At 41.9% G+C, this 24,015-nt stretch overlaps 1 protein-coding gene across 5 annotated transcripts in view; it reads left to right on the forward strand.

The window, feature by feature from the left end:
* CRACDL (CRACD like) overlaps positions 1-24,015 on the forward strand; it is a 161,618-nt gene that overhangs the window by 120,619 nt on the left and 16,984 nt on the right. For 3 of the 5 annotated variants that reach the window (XM_075590507.1, XM_075590505.1, XM_075590508.1), the window contains 4 exons: positions 5,633-5,701; positions 11,483-11,704; positions 13,031-14,546; positions 20,013-20,165. In XM_075590507.1, the coding sequence (XP_075446622.1) occupies positions 5,633-5,701; positions 11,483-11,704; positions 13,031-14,546; positions 20,013-20,165 (1,960 nt within the window). The remainder of the gene's footprint in view (positions 1-5,632; positions 5,702-11,482; positions 11,705-13,030; positions 14,547-20,012; positions 20,166-24,015) is intronic. The other 2 variants (XM_075590510.1, XM_075590509.1) reach the window with 1 other exon arrangement.

The following is a 24,015-nucleotide window of genomic DNA, read 5'->3' on the forward strand; positions in this document are numbered from 1 at the left end:
TATAAAACAAGATTAAATGGGATATAACTCTGGTCTGACATAGCTCTTGGAACATTTGGACTCCCGCCTTCCAATCCTTTTGATCACTGTGTTATCCAAACCTAATTTTGATGCACCAATTCTAAAGGAATGAGAACTAAACTTTTTCATTAGCCCCCGTTTTTTAGCACATAACTTAAAAACTTTTTAAAATTGAAATTTAGATAAAGGGCCCTCATCAACATGCACTAAACACCCCTGACAGTCCGGCCTAACAGTCAAATAATTAGTAATCGATGCCACTGGATAAATCGACTTTCCTCCATCTTATGAATGTGTTAGATATACAGTAGACCTTTTCCATTTGGTCTGCCTTTGACCTACTACTGTAATTAAAACCACCATGTTTTCCTTGTCAACCCATAACTCATTAAATTGCAAACCCCCCTTTCCTTGCTTATTAGCCAAAACGACCTCTCCAGTTCTCAGGGCCCCAAAGAAAGCTAATGCAAAGGCTGCTCTAAATAAAACCACGTCATACTCTGAAAAACATACTTCTTTTATAACAAAAAAATTAATCTAATAAAAGCCGATTCGTCAATCCTTCCTAAACCCTTTGTAAAATCCTTCCACTCTTTCCATGCTTTGTCATAGCTTTTCCAACAGCGGCTGCTAACAAATTCTTCAGTAGCCTGTTTATTCTGCTACTATGTCCCCTAAAAATGTTGTCCGCACCCGGCACAAGTCTTCAAAACTTTTCCAGCTGTAAACGAGATAAGGAATCGGCAATTACATTAACCACTCCTGAAACGTGCCTTGCTTTAAACCATATGTTCAATTGTAAACAATTTAAAACCAGATAGTGAAACATGCGAACACCGGAGGGGAATTAGCCGTTAATTTGTAGACGGCAAAAACCACACCTAGATTGATCTGACCCAAACATAACCTTCTTATTTTCTAAAACTTCTCCCCAACTGCCGCTGCTGCAATTGTAGGGAATATTTCTAACATAAGATACTTTGTTAGCCCTCCTTTACCCAAAGATCTGGCCTACAAACCAAGCTTCCCTACAAACCAATATCCCTTTAAAAAAGAAAAAAAAAAAACTACTCCTGCAGCATCTGTGAATAAATCAATACCTGAATTTGAAACAAATTCCTCTTGCCAATAAAAATGGCCGTTATAACGTAATACAACGTATCCCAGACTCTCAGATCCTATGTCAAAGGCCTACTTAATCTGACACGAGGATGAGAATTAGTAAACCCTGCTGTAGCTGCTGCTAAGCGCCTAGTGAACATTTTACCAATGGGCATTATTACCCTGCAAGCAAAATTCAAATGCCCAACTAACGATTGTAACTGCTTTAACGTTATCTTTTTAACTGACAATGCTAAACAAATGAAAGCACCCAATTTTACAATCTTTTCAATCATAATCTAAATTCCATCAACCTAGTCTATATTGATTCCTAGAAATGTAATAACAGACAAAGGGCCTACCGTCTTTCTTTTGCCAATGGAATACCCCATTTCTTGGCTAACCATTGGAACGTTACTAGCAGTTTTACATATAGCTCACTCGCTTAAAGCCCCACAAACAAAAAAATAATCTAGCACTCATTTTCCACACTTACAACCTACAGTAACTTCACTGCCTGATCAAATGTGGCATAAGACACATGACCCAACTCTTTGTCAATTCCGTCGTTCACCCTTAGGATAAGATAAAGTATCATCCTATATGTCCCTTTTTCCTTCTTGGGAAGAACACCAAAGGTGATACTCTAAAATCATCCAATGGGGGTGGATAAAAAGTACCCGCTATTTTCCCCAAAGATAACTCGTTATTTAACTTTTCTACCATTATACTACTATGCATAACTGCAGACTTTAAGTTATCCACTCACCCTTTATACTTATTATCCACTGATGGGATCCCAATCCCCAAGAAAAACCTACCCTTTCTAGAACACTGCAATGCTGAGTGGTTTCCGCCACATATGGCACATTCATATCTTCACTTGCAGACCGACTGCCACATGCACAGTGATTCATTAAAAAGCCAACATATTCCCTTTCTGAAACCCACCGGCCCGGTTGGATTTCTTTGTGGACCGGCGGCTGACAGAAAGGAAGTTGGCCTCTGTGATGACATTGACAACCACAGATCAACATCTTTCATACCACAAACCAGTTTTGGATGAATAGACAGCTTCTAGAAGAATTCCTCGTCATAATAAAACCAAGCTAAACTGCCAAAGCTCCTGTAAGCTTCTAAGATAATATTTACATGCTTAAATAGTACATGACAACACACTTGCATAAATAGAAAACTCTTGAAGCCAGTTGTTGAAAGATCTTGGGGGTCATTTTTTGCTTTCACATGTTCCGTCACCAAATCTCTTATCACTTCTTGCTCCCTTCGTTAGGTAGTAAAGAGTACATATCTATATACTCTTTTTTTTACATCTTTTTTCCTTAACTACTAACGAAAGATGCGTCCCTAACAGGGAAGTTTCACACCCAACTGCATCTTTAAAACAATGTTCACACATTTTAGCACCCTGCTCTTTATTACCTGCTGGTTTGTCCCAAACTTTTGCTACCGAAACATCCAAAACATTGCTATCCACATTTTTAAAGCGTGCCTGGATAGAACCCAGCACCTCAGATTTAAAATTGTTACGTTTTTCATGCTCCCCACTCGTTGCAGCCTGCAACTCCACTCCTTGCCTTCCAGCCAGGCTAACGCTGTGCTCGTTATTAACTGTTGCATCTTTTTTTGCATCCTTTGCCTCGTAACGGAGCCCTGCTTTTTCTCCTCACAGACCGCTCCTTAGTCGGGGCCCGGGATTACCTTCCTGCTTCGAAACTTTGTTCCTCCGAAACTTCCGCTACTTTGCTGGATTTTGTGGGTTGGAATCCCTGTGTACTCTGCCACAGGAGAACAGGACAATTACACCAGCGATCAATAGACTTGGAAGAACTGCAGAGTTGAACAAAAGTGAATCTATTGGAAAAAAGATTCCACAAACGTCCAGTACATAAGACCCACACAAACTCACCCAACTGGGATAACTGCAGAAACAATCTAGAGCCCTAGTTGCGGGGACCTCCGTACAGAAATTTACCCTGACGCGTGTTCCAAACTTGCGCCGCTGTCTTCGATGGTAGTAGCAGCACTAGCTTGCTCTCCACTAGTCAGCAGTTTTACATTTCCTGCTGTCGCTTCCCTCCAAACTCCTGCGCAAGTCTCCGGAACACCCTCGGATGACTTCGGAAATTTAAAGGGTCCACTTCGGCTCGCCGAATAGTCCACAACAAGTCTCTGGAACCAAAGCTGGGTTCCTATTGATATATCCCTCGGTCTCCATTCACCAACATGGAGGATGGAGACCCATCCAATCCCAGAACAGGTTGTCTTTGGAATCCAATCAGCGAGCGAGGGCTCACCTGTATTGGGCCAATCGTGAGCAGAGGGAGGTTACCGGACTTCCAGGACAGCCTACTTAAGTCGAGCAGGGCCTTTGAACTGACCAATGGGAATAGGGCCTACAGGGCACATTTCCGGCAACGGTTCTCCTTGCCCTCCCAATACCCAATAGCCATATCCACAAACCTCTGTGCTGCTCTAGCCCTCTTCACCACTAGAGGGCGTGGCTGTGTAGCACTGTTTACAACAACAGACTCCTCTTGCCCTGATTCACCCCCCTGTGCTGCCAATCCCAGCAGACAGCACTACAGCCAGTCACCCACTCCTACCAGCTCTGCTTTTTGCCTGATAGATCAATCACTGCCCGATTCATTTCTCCTTCCTCCTATCAGCAGCCACAAAGTGGCACTGACAGCCAATCGGCGGCTGACTACATTTCTCCCTGTGGCTAGCACCCGCGCAGACATGCCGCCCAGGCTGGCTAATGAGACTTATTTTAATGTTATAAAATGTCACTTCATCTCCCTGTGCTTTAGGGATCACAATGAGTTTATTTGCAGCAGGGACTGATTATATCTTATGCTTATATATAGCATTATATAGCATTTTTTAAACGAGAGAGCCTCAGAAATCTTCTCTCTCAGGTTTCCCTCCTTTCTAATAAACCAGCCGCCCTTCCCTTCTCCACTAGGTGGTAGATCCTCAGAAGTCCGTTAAATACTTCACGATACGTTAACATCTCGTTAACTGCTAACAGGGATCTTCAGAGCTCGCTAACGATGAATTAAGAGCTATTTTCAGCCACAATTAACACTTGCGTTACTAGAACGGTCGTTAGTGCTAATGAAATGCAAAAGAGGCGTTCCCTCTAACAACGCATATCCACAGAGCTCCGTTATAGTTAACGCGGGGATTTAACGAGACGTTAGTTAGGTTATAGCAAAATGTGGCGTTACTCACCCCGACTCTGCAATAGATCTTTTACTGGCTCTGTGTAAGTGTAGGACCCCAGTTAGGTTTTATTTAACTATCGTACTGTTATTTACGGGTTCTTTTCCTCTCCTGTCTTCTCTTTTTTTACTTTAATTAAATACCTATTCAAGGACCTGATAAAAGTAACACCACCTTTGGGTAATACAGGCTTACTGCCGTGTTATTTGACGCTAACGCAAGGCATTGTTAACTTAACAGGGCGTTGTTTTTGCATATATTTAGCTTTGTGGATACCCGTTAAATCGGCGAAACTAACGGATGTTACCTGTTTGGGCAACATCAAGTTAGAAGCCCAAATATGACAGCCTTCTGAGGGTCTACCCCATGGCGTGCTGGTCGAAGTTAGACTTACAGACATTACAATAAGAAGCTTTTTAACATACAGAATCTGTCAATGTAATAATTTCGCTTTCGTGGACGCTGGCCAGGTTTTGGAAGTCCATCATTTTAAAAATCCTGCACATTTCAATTCAATTTTGTCAGAACTATAACTCAGGCATGTGGCACTAATAAGGGGTATCTCTGGGAATATTTAGAAATGTCATATAATCCTCTTAAAACCTCTGGATCCATTAAAATGTTTCACATTGTCCAGTGTTAACAATCTCTCTGTAATATTGCGGATACCTGTATATCATTTTCCCTCCAATTTATTTGACATTTGTTTATCAAGATTAGTTTATTTGAAGCAGGTTTGTTAGGTAGACTAGGCAGGACCTGCAGGCAATATGGTTAGCACAGTAGTGGAGAAAATAACAGTAAGATATGCTTTATGTAACTGCTCTGTAAATCGCTGACTCAAGTGGAGTAAAAGTATTGTAAAAACAAATCTTTATTGACACATACTGCAAATAAAGTGAGACAGAAAATTATACCTCGGCTTTGACATGTCGTACTAAAAAAATTGAGTTAAGTAGGCAGATTTGCTGTTTTTAAAAATATAATTTTTAAAATCTAGAATCTCAAAAATCGAACTTATTTTGGTCATTGAGGGTTAACATATCTGCAACACCAGTAAAAAAAAAAAACATTAACACATGTTTATTGTTTTCTTCTTTTAGGCCCTAACTCAAAATAACCTGTCTCTTTTTGTACCACTGTGCATAGCATAATTGTATGGCTCTCTTCTTCCCGAATCCCGGGGCGTTTTGTATGTAACCTGTGATATTAGATGCATGTTTATAGCTCATCCCATTAATCTGTGCCTCATTCCATCCCACAGTTCTCTGATCCCTACAAGCACCTTAGCTCTTTGAGTTTAGCTGGGACAGGCAGTGAAGAAGATGAGCAGGTAATGTCGACTTCATACTGTATGTCATAAAGCTAGAAATAAAAATTTAAAAAGTGCTATTGACGCCTTAACAGATTGCTCAGCAATGCCGTGTACACTACTGTACTTCCGCAGCTCCGTGTCATCCTGTTTTGTAAACATGGATTCGTTGCAGTTTTTTCGTTCCTGTGCATGTACTCGATGGATAAAATATTTGTACCAAGAATCATATAATTTCCACAGACATCGATGTTGCGAATTGGTCTTGGTATAGAAATATATATTTATGAGGTCTCCAGCTGATAGTTTGCCGTCTAATTGTATGTAGACTGCAGACATTCTTCTTACTGTTTCGAGGGTTAAGTCAGTAGCACCCCATTGTCCAAGAAATCAGCACTATAGACCATATTTACTAAGCAGGGCTTCTCCACAAGACACCTTTCGGTAAGATTTAATGAATATAGCCCTTTGTGCCTGGACGGTGAGGTGTCTTATAGTGTCGGAAAGTGTCTTATGGAATAGCCCCTCTTATGAAACATGGACCCTGTGTGTCAGGATCACACTCATATAATATATCGGTCATGAATGCTGGTGATGTGCAAAGCTGCCGACTCGTCAGTATCTACTCTCAAATCAAGAAAGATAGGGCACACCATGCTTTCGAGACGATAGTTGATTTCATTATTTTATTGCTTGTGTTCTTACTGTCAGGCAAAGGGGTAAACGGTCTATCTAGTAGAATTTCTACATCCTGTACTTTTTGCTTCTGTGGAGTGAATGGAGCCTTTTCATATTTAATAAAGATTATATATTTTTTAAATAACACTAAAAATGACGTTATTTTATTTACATTTTTTAAAACATCCCCTAAAACATTTAACATCCTTGAATGTTCTGTTATCCTGCACTTGTTCTTGTGTAGAGAAGGTGAATGCATGCATGCTCAGTATGTATATCTTTATGTCTATAGTGCCATCCATATACATACCGGTACCTCTTTACAGCGGTAATACACATGCCATAATAATAGGATACATACACGTAAGAGGAATAAGAACTGCAGACAAAATGAAACATTAGGAAAATAAGTCCTTGCCCTGAAGAGCTTACAATCTAAATCCCAGATCCACAAACGGGTGCCAAGTTTTAGCACGCCTTTACTCCCAGTAAAATGAATGGGAGCAAAGACACACATAAGCTTATCACGCTTTTGTGGATCTGAGCATAAGTGAGTAAGTTAAAACCAAATTAGAGCCAATGGACATATTGACACATAAATGTGGAAATAAAAAGGTGGAAACACTAAAGTGCACTATGTGTTATTCTAGCAGGTCATCCTGTAACACTGTATAACCAGCATCAGTATAGCATCCAGATATAATCGGGGTACAGTATTAGTATAGTATCCAGGCACAAAATGGATGTAAAAGTATCTTCATGTTGTGATGGTCAGAGAGGAGATTTCAAAATGACTTTCAAAGAAGCAATCCAGGCTGCTTCCTAGAAAAGTAGATTTTGTATTATTTACTAACTTTTCAAAATATCGTTTCTGATTTCTTCAACTACTAGAGAATAGATAAAAAATGGCGGCCAGGAATGTCAGCCAGAAACCAGCGGGAAATAAAAAAATGTCAATAACTCAACCTTTTTTATGCGTTTTAAGCAAATTAAAAAGGCTTATGTCTAGGAAACAAGGATGTATCATAATATTAATTTAGCATTTTGGAGAGAGTTTAAGCTTGAAGATCATTTTAATCCAAAAAGTTTGTTTTATGCATAGTCCAAAAAGTTTTTTTTTTTTTTTTACAATATTTTCGAAACAAGAGACTTTTTTTTTTTAAGTAACTGAACAAGACGGTGGTGTGTTATATTAAAATGATTGCATATTTATACTAAATAAAATAGTCACCATTTCACTGCAACACGGCAAGACGAACTTCAACTCTGTTGGAGAGTATCACTGAATGCCAATGCTATACCACAGTATGGACAAAGAGGCATGGCATTCATTCCCAACGATTTCCTGCAATTTCCTATGTTGTTTTGTCATAGTGTATGTAATGTTTCCCAAGACAGTTCCAATACAAAAATTGGATATTTTGTATTATAAAAGTTAGGGGGCTTCACATGCGGGCCCCTGTATGTGGTATGTGGTCTATAGCTGTGGTTTCCAACTCTCGTCCTCAATGACCACTTATAGCCCGGGTCTACCTGTGCTCATGTGTTCGCATGAGCATAGGTGGATTAATCATTATGAGTGAACCACCTGTGCTCAAGCAGCGACATCCTTAAAACCTGTTCCTTGAGGACTTGAGTTTGAAACCACTGGTCAATTCCTTAGAATTGACTCACAAGTTAGTTTAATTTACATTTTATTGCTGGCAGATGTATAGTTTCATAACAAGAACATATGTTTTGTTTGACCTTTTGTTTTCCTAAGTCACCATGTTCCATCCATGAAACTGCTATCGTTGTGTTAGCTGCCTTGAGTAGCACAGGTCAGCAAAAATGTTAGGTATTGCAGTTGGAGGCACAATACATTGAAATACACACATTTATTTGATGAATCCAATGATGCCTGAGGGATATGCACTGTAATGTGCCCTAATATATTACATCAGTTTCTACAGCACCTGACATTACAGAAGCCTCCAGCTGTGGAGCGACAAGTAGCAGTTACTAGGTTCAAGCTCAGTGTACAAAGTCTACAGGGGCAATTCTATATAGTCCAAAGCAGCCATTCGGGACATTTTCATGAAAAAATCCCCATTAACTTCAATCTGAATTTTCAGCTGAAAATGGCCCAAATGGCCACTTCGGACAATATAGAATAAGGCCCTAAGTCATGTTTCGGGTCAAAGAAGCAGACTTTATTGTTCCCACAGAAAAACAAAACACACCTCAGTATAACACAGAATATCGCAGTTTCTATAGGATGCAAAGACAGTGGTGATGCAAAATATCACAACGTATTCCCCAAAAAGGAAACCATGAAGCCTGCTGCATCTGTACATTACATGTCTACATTTCATTCCATTTGTTTGTATATTTATTCAACTAAATCTTGCACTGGGAAAAGAGGGTTGGTTTTTTTTGAGAGAAAGTAAAACAATTGTGCATAATTAAGCAAAGGAAGGCAGTCTCCCACTTACATTGGGCGAGTGGGCCAGGATGGTTATAGAGGCTGTTACATGGCTGCAAGAATTAACATGCTTTCGCTATCATGAGTGGGACTTTAGCGCCATGTTAACACAATTACAAAAGAGGCTATTTGTTGGCAGGATTTAGTAAATCAATTGGTTTGAGATATTTCATGCATTTATTACATCACTGTTGAACGCATTTGTGCTTTTGTGCCAGCGTGAGCAGCTCAGTTTGTCTTAATTCATTTCCACGGTATAATCCAGCAGATATGGTCAGAAAGATTAGGTGCCAGATTTGTTGGTATCCTAATATTGCTGCTATTGTATCTGTGTGATTTATTTCTTGAAACATTTGCTATCGTTATCATTACTTTACCATTGTTGTAAAACAAAAAGAACAATTCCTGCACTACTACAATTTGGGTTAAAATATACTAGTGGTCTCATGAGTAAGGGTCATTTCGTTAAACCCTTTGGCCAAAGCTTTATAAGCCTAAAGCCACGTCACGGCACGACCAATTTGCAGGTACATACACTAAATGTGTCATTTCTTATTGTCCTATGGACTAGTGAAACATGTGAAAAGGCCCTGAAGGGGTTAAATAAATTAAGTGTTTGCTTTTGTGATTTAGAGCAATTAAAAGCTGGCCAAAGCCAGTATCACAGTTCCCTTATTATAGAGGTGAACTGTGGGTGCACAAATTCCCTAGTGTGAAATATTAAAACTTACACATATTTCTTTCTGTCAGCCTTAGGCCGAGCCCATGGTGCCTCAGCCCGTGCGGAGGCGCGCTGAGGGAAAGCGGGTGCTTTCCCTGGCCTTGGTTAGCGCGCCGTCGGGGGGCGGGCCAGTGACGTCACGGAGCTGGTTCGCCCTCATTGGGCTAACCGCTCACGTTACCGGCCCTGCACTCCCATGAGCGCGAAAATTTAAAATTTTCATAAGACTTACGCTTCCGCACGCTTGCGTAAGCGAGCCCCTACTAAAGCCGCTCTCATTGCGGCTGCAGGGGCTCACTGCCGAGCAGCAGCGTGCCTCAGCACGGGTCAGCGCATAAGCGCTGACCATGCCCGAGGCCTAAGGCTTTGTCCCCGCTGGCGCTGAGCTCGCTCATGCTTGGAGACCTCTCCAAGCATGAGCGCGGGTTGTCCTTTAAAATTTCGCAAGTGCTCAGGGGGACGGGGGGATGATGATGCAGGGGAAGCTGAGCGCGCTAGAGAGTATAAACATTTTGTTTATCTAAGCGCAGAGCGCCAGTGAGCGTGTGTGCTCGCGCATATGCGTGCGCGCATCGCGTGAGCGGGGACTTTCATATATATTTATATGCAAGTCACCTTGCCAAGCGCCGCCCGCTCAGCGAGCTCAGCGCTAGCGGGGACGCAGCCTTAAACATCCACCTGCTCTTCAATGGAGGGTGATGTGAAGACTGACACTGAGGTGTATTATACCTTAATGTTAATTGGAAAATTGGTAGGGGCTCTGTGCTGAAGGGAGAAGCCGTACACCTCCAAGGCACTGCTATGTAAAGCAGAAACCCGGTGAGCCAATAACCTAGCCCTATGACGTATAGTATCGGTAACACTATAATAAAATGCCCTTATGAGTATGCAGCGAGGAATAGAATTGGCCTAACCCAACAAATTGGTCGTGCCGTGACGTGGCTGCAGGCTTATAACGCTTTGGCCAAATGATTTAACTAAATGACCCTTATTCATGAGACCACCAGTATATTTTATCCCAAATTGGTAGGAGCGCAGGAATTGTTCTTTTTGTTTTCCATATATGTACTGTAAGGCCGATCCTTTTACCAGCAGCAAACTTCTAAAGGGAGGAGCGTGGTAATATGTACAGCCGTTACCATTGTTGGTTTAAGTAGTAATAATAATAATAATAAAAAAATAATAAGAAGAATGCCAATGGTGCGTAATATGAGATAGAAAAAGATGGCATCTTGATACGAAGTGGTATTTTTCCCCCCACACATTGTTACGAACAGTGTGAGGAGAGAGATTACAATGTGCAGTGCAGTTATAGATGGAGACACTGGGGATGTAAGTATAGTTGATGAAGTCCTAATAAGTGTATTTAGGAAGGGACCTTAGAAATTGAATCAACACTCTCCTAATGTAACAAGTAGTGAACTCAGGTGCACTGGGGTGAATACATATATTAGAGACAAAAATTAACCATATGTTAACACTAGAACCCCAATACCTGCACTCAAAGTATAATGTAGATAACAGTAATGGTTGGGGTATACAATAGCCCACTATAGGAGTTAATAGATCTCCTCAAATCGACACATCAAGGTGAGTATTGTTAACAACAATACTCAAATTGATGTGTCGATTTGAGGAGATCTATTAACTCCTATAGTGGGCTATTGTATACCCCAACCATTACTGTTATCTACATTATACTTTGAGTGCAGGTATTGGGGTTCTAGTGTTAACATACGGTTAACTTTTGTCTCTATTTAGGAAGGGAATATGCTATGGGTAGGGAAGGTATAACTATTTTCATGCTTATTATTTTTGGTGACAGACGGACCTGTAGCACATGTCTTTGCCAACCGTTGTGGCCTCTAATCATTCAGCAGGAATGAAACATGTACAGTACATGGTGATATATGTTTGATGTTTTGTTTCTTTACTTTAGATATCTTCAGGGCATTCATCCAGACCTCTTTCTCCAGAGGAGAACTTGACAAATACTTGGAGAACATCCCCTCACAGGGCAGGCAGCAGCAGCATCTCACCGACGGCTGGCTTTGACATCCCTGCTCGGTTTTCTACCGTCCTGGATAACTCTGCAGCAAAGCACCGGCTTTCAGTAAAGCCAAAAAACCAGAGGTCAAGCAAGAATAGAAGGCCGTCTGCGGTATATCACAAACCAATCCTCTTCTCCCCCCATACCTCTATATAAGCAGTGACAAGTAAAAGTGCTGTCAGTTGGTAAAATTATATATTTTAAGATGGCAGTTATATACATGAGATTTCACAGTAGGAATAAGGACTGTAGGATTAGTGAGTATTGAAGTACCGTACTTCACGTAAACTGTTGTTTTCTTTTGGGAAGAATATGGGGAGAATTGATGCTTGGCCGACACTCATAGGATGGTAGTTTCAGAGGATTAGGGTATTACATGGAAAATGTCTCGGATATAAGAAAGTAGTAAAGACAAGGGAGGCAGATAGTAAAACAGCACAATGTGTAAGCATGGTATAGTGGGTATTGGGGCTGGTTTGTCGGGAGGGCCAGCTGAATATAATATATGCCTAAGTACAAGAGAGGCATGTATTGTTAATGCCAAATGTAATAGAAAACCTGCAAGATGATTTAAAAAGAAACGAAGCCTGATATAGGACAAAGTGAAATGTTTCTGGTATTTAAAGAGGGTAGAAGAGAAAGTTAGGTTCCCAGGAGACCAGTTTGATTGTCATGGAAAATGAACATGAGGTGACCGGGACATTTAAACATGCCGGAGATTCCAGCACCCAATACCGGGGCCTGTATCTCTGGAAGCAGGGGGTCCCCAGGACTTCAATAATATGTTATTAAAATAAAATCAGCGCAATCGCCTATTAGCAAGGCACAGAGTGAGTGACTGATTCATGTACTCTCACTGCGCCTCTCTTACAGACAGGTGCAGCCCGGTAGGAATCAAACAGCGGGAGTCCCATTCAGAAGCAGGGACAGCCGCTGTGTTAATCCTGATTGGCTATTAGACTGGTCGCAGGGATTCCGCGATAACGCGGTGGTCAGGAAGTTGCCATCTGCGGTTTCCTGGCCTACTATGCAACCAATCATCTGACTGCATGAGTATGTCTATGGACATGATTAAATAAATAAACGGTGTTAACAGGTTAAATGGGAGTTTTGAAGGGAGGAGGTCTCTAAGCAATGTGACTGGGACGTGAGAAAAACTAGATTGAATAATTGTGCTCTACAACCATATTCTAAATAGATCGTTCATACTGCATGTTACTTATGTACATGATTTCTAAAGAATTACAAAATAATTACCGATAACGATGAAGAAGTGTTTTTAGCATGTTTGCACTGTGAGGCACAAGTTAAAAAATGGTTGAACATCATACTTTCTAGGCACTGTTTAAAAATATTAAAGTGTCCGCTTATACTCTTCTGTACTAGATAATATTTAGGTTTACAAAAAGATGAGTTGATCTTGTCTGCTTTCTCTAGGTGCTACATTTAGAATCTCATGCTGATTTGACTTTCACTGAAGAGGAAGATGAGAGTGACATGAACGAAGAAGTGACAACATCTGCAAAAGAACACGGGGACCAGAAGGCTGCAGGAACAATGACAGCTGGAATAAGTGACAGTCTTGAAGCACAAGCACCTGACCTGTCAAACCTCTTATCACACAGCTTAGGGAAAAAAGAAAACGAGTTGTGTTCTGAGATCACAATGGTAAAAGAATTGGAGGCTACAGTGGAGGAAACGTACTTCAGATCACCTGAACTGGAATGCTCTGACACTCTAACTTTGCAATTTGAAGATACCACTAGTGATCCAGATATAAAACTGGATGGGGAGACAAAGGTCCCAAATACATTGGTGGAAGATTCAAATGAGAAGATAAATGAAAGTGGAGCCAATAGCTTATGTGCAATAGAAAAGCATTTACTTTACTCAGAACTGTCATCTAAAAAGGGGGATTGTCCTCTACCGTATGTAAGTACTCCTGAAAAAAGCATAGTGAAAGATGACAGGATAGCAGTAGAACCTGTGCAAAGTAAACGTAAAGAAAAAACATCGTTTTTTCCTGATTTAGGTAAGTCAATGTCAGAGAGTGTGTCTCTGGGACATTCCCACGGGTCCCCGCATGGACCTTCTCGCTCTGATAAAAGTAGGAGCACCCCAGAGCAACCTCTGTCTGATAAAGAAAATAATACGTTAGTAGGGAACACAGACAAAAAAGTGGAAAAGGCCGCTTTTGAATTGGGCATGCTGAGAAAGTTTTCTGTGTCATCGGCCTGGGAAAGACCAAGGACTGGCAGTTTTTCCCTGAAAGGAAACGTTGAAGGCGAAACTCCAAAAAACATCAAATTGTCTCTGCCTAAGTCAAGTATGTCTGTAAGTGAGAGAGTGAAAGATGATCCAAGACCTGCTGCTATCCGCACAGAAAACAAGGGCAGTGTTAGAAAAAAGGAAACCTTACCTGACTCAGACTGTAAGTCTGTAGACAAAGCAGACATTAGTTGTTCTGCCCCAGCTCAGAGCACTGTGCCAGCTGTCAGTGATCTGTCTGCTGTTTCAGACTTACAGACAGATCCTGAAGACAAGAGCCCCTTTTTAGTTAAGTTAAGATCCACTTCTCTGTCCCTGAGATACAGAGATGGCGCAAGCCCAGAGTCAAGCAGAGTGAAAAGATATAGTGCCGAGTTTAAACAGGACAAAGTAGAATGTTTCCCATTCTCCGAAGGGGAATTGGCAGAGGTCAGAAGCACAGAGATAAATGTTCTGAATTCAAAAATGGAAAAGGCTAAAGGTGCGGCAAGCGTTGCTGAATTGACTCCCGCGAAGCCTCAACTGCCCAAAAAGCCAGTGTTGCAAAATATAACCGTCACTGACAATAACACAAACAAAGAAGCATCAGAAAGTGTGTCAAATCAGGAAAAGAAAGTGAAATCTTCAGAATCTAGGATTGAAAAGAAAACCTCAGAGAAAAGACCAAGTTTACACAAAACCATTGGTAAGATACTTGATACAGTTTAATCAAAATGGGAATATAAATGTTATCTGGGGCAGATATTAAAACGATATGGTTCTGTTAGATTCCAGGTGTAATAATTGTGAATATCAGATTTGTTATGAGTGGATGTAGCGCTTTATTCTTATACGGAGCAGACTATGGACTACAAATACAAGAATTATGTATTAGATTCACTGGGGCTTATTCACTAAACTTTGATAACATCAATGTAATTGCCGAGTGACTTTACATTGTTTTATCGTGCTATAAAACATGTCAAATGGTATTCACTAAGAAAAAACATACATTTATTCCTGAGTTACAGGCCCCGGTATGGGGTGCCGGTATCTCCTGCAGTATTTAAATCGTCCTGTCACGTGACGCGGAGGAATTTAAAAATGGCAGGAAAGCCCCTGCTCCCGCACACTTGTATTACATTTTTTTTATAATTACCGTAGCGGCTAGCTGCTAAGGTAATGAAGCTGCTTTAATGTTAATTTTACTAATAGTGTAAATATAGGGGGTCTCCTGAGCTGGACCGCATTAATTTCAGGCCCGGGGACCCTCTGCTTCCTGAGTTATAGGCCCCGGTATGGGGTGCCAGTATCTCCTGAACGTTTAAATCTCCTGCGTCACGTGAACGGGAGATTTAAACAATGCGGGATACCGGCACCCCATACCAGGGCCTATATCTCAGGAAGCAGGGGGTCCCGAGGCTGAAATTAATGCAGTTCAGGAGACACCCTGCTCCCGTACACTATTAGTAAAATTCACATTAAAGTAGCTTCATTACCTTAGTGGCTAGCCGTAAAGTCACAGTAGCTGGTTTATTGGGGGTAAGTGAAGGGGGTACATGGCCCAGTGTGGGTTGTTAGGCCTACCGGGAAGGTTGGGGGAGGAGTAAATCCCCTCATTACCATAGTGGTGTTAACCGCTATGGTAATGAAGGGGCCAACCCCTCCCGCTACCCACTGGTAGCCCTAACCACCCACCCTGGGCCAAGGACCCACTCACCCAATCCCTCTACCCCCATTAAACATTAAAATACCTACTACCTACCAACACAGAACCAACAACGCCCCCCCTCCCAACACATACAGTAATGGGCAAAAGTACTATTTTCTAGATATGGATAATATTGCATTTGCTCATTAAAAATAACCAGCCAGCATAAAGTAAATAAAAGTTCTACTTACCCCTGCCAGAATGAAGGCCATCCTCCTCTTCCTCCCTAGGGTTGCCAGGTGTCCAGTATTGAACCGGACAGTCCGGTATTTGGTTACTCTGTCCAGTAAAAAATGAGAGATAATACCAGACATGTATGTGTCCGGTATTTCCTTCTCTGGACTTAGTAACCAATCATGGGATTTCCTCTGGGAAGGGATAGAGCAGGGCTGCTGCTGCTAGGGAGCTGGGCAGTTTCCTCCATCCTGATTGGCTGCATTACACAGCAGCAGCCAATCAGGAGGAGGTGGCAGGAGCCTGGGGGTGGGGCCAAAGAGCTGAGGAAAAGCATGGAGTGGAGAGAGGTGAGGCTGTGTCCTGTCTCCTGTCTCTTCTGTCCTGTGTTTTCTGTGTCCTGTGTATGTTTGTTCTGTTTTGGCCTGGTGTGTGTGTGTATGTGTGTGTGTTTGTACTTGTACTGTTGTGTGTGTCTTCTCTGGCTGTCCTGTGAGGGTGATAATTACAGGGAGGGGGGGTGAGAGGTTGAAGGGAGGGAGGGGTAAGAGAGGATGAAGGGAGGGGGTAAGAGAGGCAGAAGGGAGAGGGCGTAAGAGAGGATGAAGGGAGGGAGGGGTAAGAGAGGATGAAAAGAGGCGGTAAGAGAGGCAGAAGGGAGGGGGCGTAAGAGAGGATGAAGGGAGGGAGGGAGTGAGAGAGGATGAAGGGAGGGGGTGAGAGGATGAAGGGAGAGAGCGAGAGAGGATGAAGGGAGAGAGCGAGAGAGGATGAAGGGAGGGGGTGAGAGGATGAAGGGAGCGGGAGTGAGGATGAAGGGAGCGGGATGAGAGGATGAATGGAGGGGGATGAGGCTGTAGGGAGGGGGGATGAGAGAAGATGAAGGGGGGATGAGAGAAGATGAAGGGAGGGGGGTGAGAGAGGATGAATGGAGGGGGGTGAGAGAGGATGAAGGGAGGGGGTGAGAGGATGAAGGGACTGGGGTGAGAGGATGATGGGAGTGGGGATGAAAGAGCCTGAAGGGAAGGGGGGATGAGAGAGGCTGAAGGGAGGGGGGATGAGAGAGGCTGAAGGGAGGGGGGATGAGAGAGGATGAAGGGAGGGGGGATGAGAGAGGATGAAGGGAGAGGGGATGGATGAGTGTGGCTGAAGGGAGAGATGGATGAGAGAGGATGAAGGGAGGGGGGATGAGAGAGGATGAAGGGAGAGGGGATGGATGAGTGTGGCTGAAGGGAGAGATGGATGAGAGAGGATGAAGGTAGGGGGTGAGAGAGGACGAAGGAAGGGGGGATGAGAGTGGATGAAGGGGGAATGAAAGAGGATGAAGGGAGGGGGAGATGAGAGAGTATGAAGCGAGGGGGGTGAGAGTATGAAGGGAGGGGGGATGAGAGAGGAGGGAGGGGGGATGAGAGAGGATGAAGGGAGTGGGTTTGAGAGGATGAGGGGAGGGGTGTGAGGACGAGGGGGTGAGAGGATAAGGGGAAAGAGAGGATGAGGAGGGGTGCATTATTGCTCGCCATGGACCTTTATGACTGCATGCCAGTTATTTATAAATGATCTGACCATTACATCATTTGTTCTAAATTTCACTCCAATCATATACCAATTTGCACTATTTCCTATGACCCCTCCCCAGATTTTTCACGAAACAGAATTGGTGAATACTTGGAGTAAAATTTAGAAATAAATTATGTAACATTCAGGTAATTTATAAATAACATTCTTCCCCACCAACGATTCTCGCACGCGCCGCGCCTTTCACTATTTTGTCCAGTATTTTTGGACAAGCCACCTGGCAACCCTATAGTAACTATAGTAACCGCTATCGTAAGCTATAGTAACTACTAAAGTAAATAAGGGATTAACCTCCCTCCTTCGCTACCCACCCGGGAGGCCTAACCACCTAACCTGGGGCAAGTACCCCCACCCTCAATCCCCGCTACCTATTGATTGGCACAGTGGTTTGCCACTATGGCAATAAATGGGCAAGATTTAAAAAAAAAAAAAAAAAAAACTAAATAAAACACATTATATTAAAACATTTTTAGAAATGCCAATAAACCAATTGATTGGCACAGTGGTACAGCATGCCTATATAATATAGGCATGCTTTGTCACTATGGCAGTCAATGGGCAACCAAAAAAAAACAATCAACAAAAATCCAAAACAAATAAATAAAACCAATAAACACAAATCCAAAACAATGAAATAAAACCAAGAACCCCAATCCAAAACAATAAAATCAAAGAACCACTAATCCAAAACAATTAAAAACAAGAACCACAAATCCAAAACAATTAAATAAAATCATTTAAAAAAACAAGCATTTGAAAAAAATATACGTAGGTTGTCACAGTGCATATCTATACCCTTAAAGGGACATAGATTAACACATTGGCAGTCAATGGGCAATCTAAATTTAAAAAAAAATACAATAGAAATACCAAAAATAACATACAATGGTTTTCTTACCTTTGTTGTCTTCATCGTCCAATTCCGACTGCAGCAGGAACCTCTTGATCCTCGACGCAATGCTCCTCAATTTCTCGTAAGTTATTTTCTTCTTTCTTCAGTTATATGTCTTCTGTACTTGTAATCAAATCCAATGTGGCAGATGTTGTCCTGCCGGCTTCTTAATATCAAATGAAACGGGACAGGCCTTATGTAAGGCCTGTGATGTTACATTTGTGTGTTAGATGGTACACACCTAATCCGATTGGATGGTGTACCATGTGACATGTTTTTTTTTAAATGATGTGACTTAATCAAAAGGGAGGGAAGCCAGCCAATCAGGAAGGCTATGCTTCCCTCCCTTTAAGATGTCACCAAAACAAAATTGCTGCCATCACATGTTACTCCAACCAATCGGACAGGGAGATATACCATGTGAGGCATCACATGGTACACCCCCAATCTGATTGGTTGTAGTACTATGTGACAGCTTCCATTTTTTTTTCTCCAAAAGATGTGACGTCATCTTAAAGGGAGTGATGTCACATCCTTTACAAAAAATTGAAGCTGTCACATGGTTTACTACAATCAATCAGTTTGGGGGTGTACCATGTGATGCCTCACATTGTATATCTCCCAATCCAATTGGTTGGAGTAACGTGATGGCAGCCATTTTGTTTTGGTGACGTTATCTTTAAGGGAGTGAAGCATAGCCTTCCTGATTGGCTGGCTTCCTCCCTTTTGATGATGTCACATCCTTAAAAATAAATAATAATAATAATCTGTCACATGGTACACTAACCAATCCGATTGGGGGTGTAGCATCTGACACTCAAATGTAACGTCAAAAGCCTTATGGAAGGCCTGAGCCATCTCATTTGATCTTAAGAAGCCGATGGGACAGCATCTGCCCCATTGAATTGGATTACAAGGAAAGAAGAAAAGACTGAAGAAAGAAGAAAATAATTTACCAGAAGTTGAGAATCAAGAGGTTCCTGCTGCAGTGAAAATCAGAGGGTGGAAACATCAAAGGTAAGAAAAATATTGATTGTATATTATTTTTGTATTTGGTATTTTTATTGGTTTTTGTTGTTGTTTTTTTTTTAGGTTGCCCATTGACTGCCAATGTGTTTATCTATGACCCTTTAAGGTATAGATATGCACAGTGACAAGCAATGTATTCTTTTTGCAAATGCTTGTTTTTATTTAATTGTTATGTATTGTATTTGTGGATCTTGGTTTTATTTAATTGTTTTGGATTACTAAACGCTAAGGTGATTAAGGGGTTAGGGGCCATTAGTTGTTATTTTTTTTAATTGTAATGTTGCTGCCCACGTAGGACGGAGAAGACGAGGGTGGCCTTCATTCTGCATGGGGTAGGTAGAACTTTTATTTACTTTATGCTGGCTGGCTAGTATTTAATTTTGAATGTGCAAATGCACTATTATCCATATCTGGATAATAGTAATTTTGCCCATTACTGTACTGTATGTATTGGGGTTGGAGGGGGAGGGGGGGTTGTATTTATGTATTGCACAGTCATTTTTTTTTAATGAGGAAAAGCGCTATTAGTCATCTTTGGTAGTGATGTACCGGGTACCTGGAAATTACCCGGTACCCAGCACTATTTCCAGTACCTGGAAATTACCCGGACCCAGCACCAGGAGTCTGAAACCCGGTGCCGGGTAATGTCCATTCTGCTCCCACGGTCCTCCTCTTGGAGAACGGCAAGAGCTGAGCAGAAGTGTTACTATTGGACAGCCAGGGAGGAGCTGGCTGTCCAATAGTAACGCTCCTGCTCTGGTCACATGTTCCTCTGCTCCCACCGGCACCAGCTGTGAAGGATGTGTTCCGCTGCTCCCACCGGCTGAACAATGACTGCCACTGCCACAAGGATGTCTGCCGCTGCTCCCACCGCAATCAGGATGTCGCCATGGTCCTCCTCACCCTCCGCAGCGGTCCTCCTCACCCTCCGCCGCCAGCTGCAGGTAATTCAAAGCTACCTGGCTAAGTACCCAGCCCGACAAATATTCTATTTTTCCCTGGGTAGCCAGTACCCGGCTATTCTCAGGACCCGGTACAACACTAATCTTTGGTTAATAGCACTTTTACCCATTCCTGTTGTTGGCACAGGGGGTAGGTGTTTAGGCCCTGCGGGAGGGTAGCGCGAGGGGTTAACCACTAAGGTAATGAAGGGGCTAACTCTTACTGCCACCATCCCTCAAGGCCTAAACACCCACCCTGGGGCAACTACAAGCTTCACCCACACCCTGTACCAACAACAAAGCAGTGCCTGCAATTTAACCCTTTCATTACCTTAGCTGTTTACTGCTAAGGTAATGAAACTGGCTCCAATTTTCTTTTTATTGCCCAGGATTGATACCGGAGGCCGGCGTGGGCCCCCGCAGGTCTCCGGGGGTATCCGCAGGTCTCCGGGGGTACCCGCAGGTCTCCGGTATCAATCCTATGCAGTTAAACTAAAATATAATGCTTTTATCCATCTTGCAATATCTTTAGCACTAGCCTTTAGCTGGCAATAAAATATTGCAAGTTTTTATAGTACGATAGATATGCTTATCAGTGCTTAGTGAATAGCAGTTTCTGGCACAAAAAAAAGCCATTACAGACATTGTTTGGCTTATCACATGACTTTTAATGCAGGTGTTATAGTACTATACTATAAAAGGCCGTTGTAGCGCGATATTGCCCTGTTATCGAAGCTTAGTGAATAGCAAAACAGGCAATATCGCGCTATACAGGCATTTATAGTACTATAAGCCACTTATCGAAGTTTAGTGAATGAGCCCCACAGTGTCAGTACAAATATAATAACTCTAAATGGAAAAAGAATGACAGGGAAATTCTTTCATACAATAGTATATACTGTAACTCCTGCATACCCCTTAGCTCAATGAAACAACAATGACAGTATTAGCACTTGTTGTCACTCTGCCTTACTGTGGAAATGGTCAGCCTTTCATATCGCTTTAAGTACAATGGGCACATGTTTATTAAGCCAGCGTTTCAGTCATTACAGGTAGCTTCTTAAGAACAAACAAATACAAATCACCCAGTGCATAGAGTTTGACAAAGAGGATACCCCGAAACATTGTGCTGTCCGTTTCCTTGTCTGTTTTTGGCTGTCCAAATAAATATATGTTGAACGAATATCAGAGATGTCTGATTCAGTGATGTCGATGAGTGCAGAGAAGATTTGCTTTTTTATTTGGATACCTAAACCTCCCATCTAGACCAGTGTTTCCCAATTAAATTTAGTCGTGGAACCCTTTTTTATTTTGTACAACAAAATGGAACCCCTTAAATATTTTTAGCATACTGTAGCACATGGGGGGAAAAAGAAATCTGCCACAGGCGAAAAATTTTTCTTGGTTCAAGATCAAATACCTTTAAATTGAAAGTTTCATTTTTCCAGGGGGAAGGCAAGTACACGTTTTGTCCTTTTCCATGTCCCATAAATAAATGCAGCCGCCCTGTATACGTGCCCGTCAGGGGGGGAAAATGATAAGGTTTTACTCTTACTTATACGATAATTATAGCATCAGTTTCTTTGTTTATTATTTTGGTGTATGGGGGATGGGAGCCCGCAGTGGTGTTGGTGACTCCGTCCCTCCTGGCGACTGCAATTTTTAAATGTTTTATTTTTTCGCAAAACACTTAATTTTCCCTCATGGAACGCCAGGGTTTTTTAAAAGTTCCCCACTGTCCCAATACATCTTTATATGTCCCCCACTGTCCCAATACATCTTTATAAGTCTCCCACTGTCCCAATACATCTTTATATGTCCCCCACTGCCCCAATACATCTTTATATGTCCCCCACTGTCCCAATACATCTTTATATGTCCCCCACTGTCCCAATACATCTTTATAAGTCTCCCACTGTCCCAATACATCTTTATATGTCCCCCACTGCCCCAATACATCTTTATATGTCCCCCACTGTCCCAATACATCTTTATAAGTCTCCCACTGTCCCAATACATCTTTATATGTCCCCCACTGTCCCAATACATCTTTATAAGTCTCCCACTGTCCCAATACATCTTTATATGTCCCCCACTGTCCCAATACATCTTTATATGTCCCCCACTGTCCCAATACATCTTTATATGTCCCCCACTGTCCCAATACATCTTTATAAGTCTCCCACTGTCCCAATACATCTTTATATGTCCCCCACTGTCCCAATACATCTTTATAAGTCTCCCACTGTCCCAATACATCTTTATATGTCCCCCACTGTCCCAATACATTTTTATAAGTCCCCCACTGTCCCAATACATCTTTATATGTCCCCCACTGTCCCAATACATTTTTATAAGTCCCCCACTGTCCCAATACATTTTTATAAGTCCCCCACTGTCCCAATACATTTTTATAAGTCCCCCACTGCCCCAATACATTTTTATAAGTCTCCCACTGCCCCAATACATTTTTATAAGTCTCCCACTGCCCCAATACATTTTTATAAGTCTCCCACTGCCCCAATACATTTTTATAAGTCTCCCACTGCCCCAATACATTTTTATAAGTCCCCCACTGTCCCAATACATTTTTATAAGTCCCCCACTGTCCCAATACATCTTTATAAGTCCCCCACTGTCCCAATACATCTTTATAAGTCTCCCACTGTCCCAATACATTTTTATAAGTCCCCCACTGTCCCAATACATTTTTATAAGTCCCCCACTGTCCCAATACATTTTTATAAGTCCCCCACTGTCCCAATACATCTTTATAAGTCCCCCACTGTCCCAATACATTTTTATAAGTCCCCCACTGCCCCAATACATTTTTATAAGTCTCCCACTGCCCCAATACATTTTTATAAGTCCCCCACTGTCCCAATACATTTTTATAAGTCCCCCACTGCCCCAATACATTTTTATAAGTCTCCCACTGCCCCAATACATTTTTATAAGTCTCCCACTGCCCCAATACATTTTTATAAGTCTCCCACTGCCCCAATACATTTTTATAAGTCTCCCACTGTCCCAATACATTTTTATAAGTCTCCCACTGTCCCAATACATTTTTATAAGTCTCCCACTGTCCCAATACATTTTTATAAGTCTCCCACTGCCCCAATACATTTTTATAAGTCTCCCACTGCCCCAATACATTTTTATAAGTCTCCCACTGCCCCAATACATTTTTATAAGTCTCCCACTGTCCCAATACATTTTTATAAGTCCCCCACTGTCCCAATACATTTTTATAAGTCCCCCACTGCCCCAATACATTTTTATAAGTCTCCCACTGCCCCAATACATTTTTATAAGTCTCCCACTGCCCCAATACATTTTTATAAGTCTCCCACTGCCCCAATACATTTTTATAAGTCCCCCACTGTCCCAATACATTTTTATAAGTCCCCCACTGTCCCAATACATTTTTATAAGTCCCCCACTGTCCCAATACATTTTTATAAGTCCCCCACTGTCCCAATACATTTTTATAAGTCCCCCACTGCCCCAATACATTTTTATAAGTCTCCCACTGCCCCAATACATTTTTATAAGTCCCCCACTGTCCCAATACATTTTTATAAGTCCCCCACTGCCCCAATACATTTTTATAAGTCCCCCACTGTCCCAATACATTTTTATATGTCTCCCACTGTCCCAATACATTTTTATAAGTCCCCCACTGTCCTAATACATTTTTATAAGACCTCAGGGTTCCGCGGATCCCCATTTGGGAAATGCTGCTCTACAATACACGTGTTTCTCCATTACTATACAACACACACACACACACACACATTTATATATACATACAGTACATATATAATATATATACTACAGTATATACATA

This window comes from Ascaphus truei, chromosome 3, assembly GCF_040206685.1.
Source record: "Ascaphus truei isolate aAscTru1 chromosome 3, aAscTru1.hap1, whole genome shotgun sequence".
Taxonomy (NCBI): Eukaryota; Metazoa; Chordata; class Amphibia; order Anura; family Ascaphidae; genus Ascaphus; species Ascaphus truei.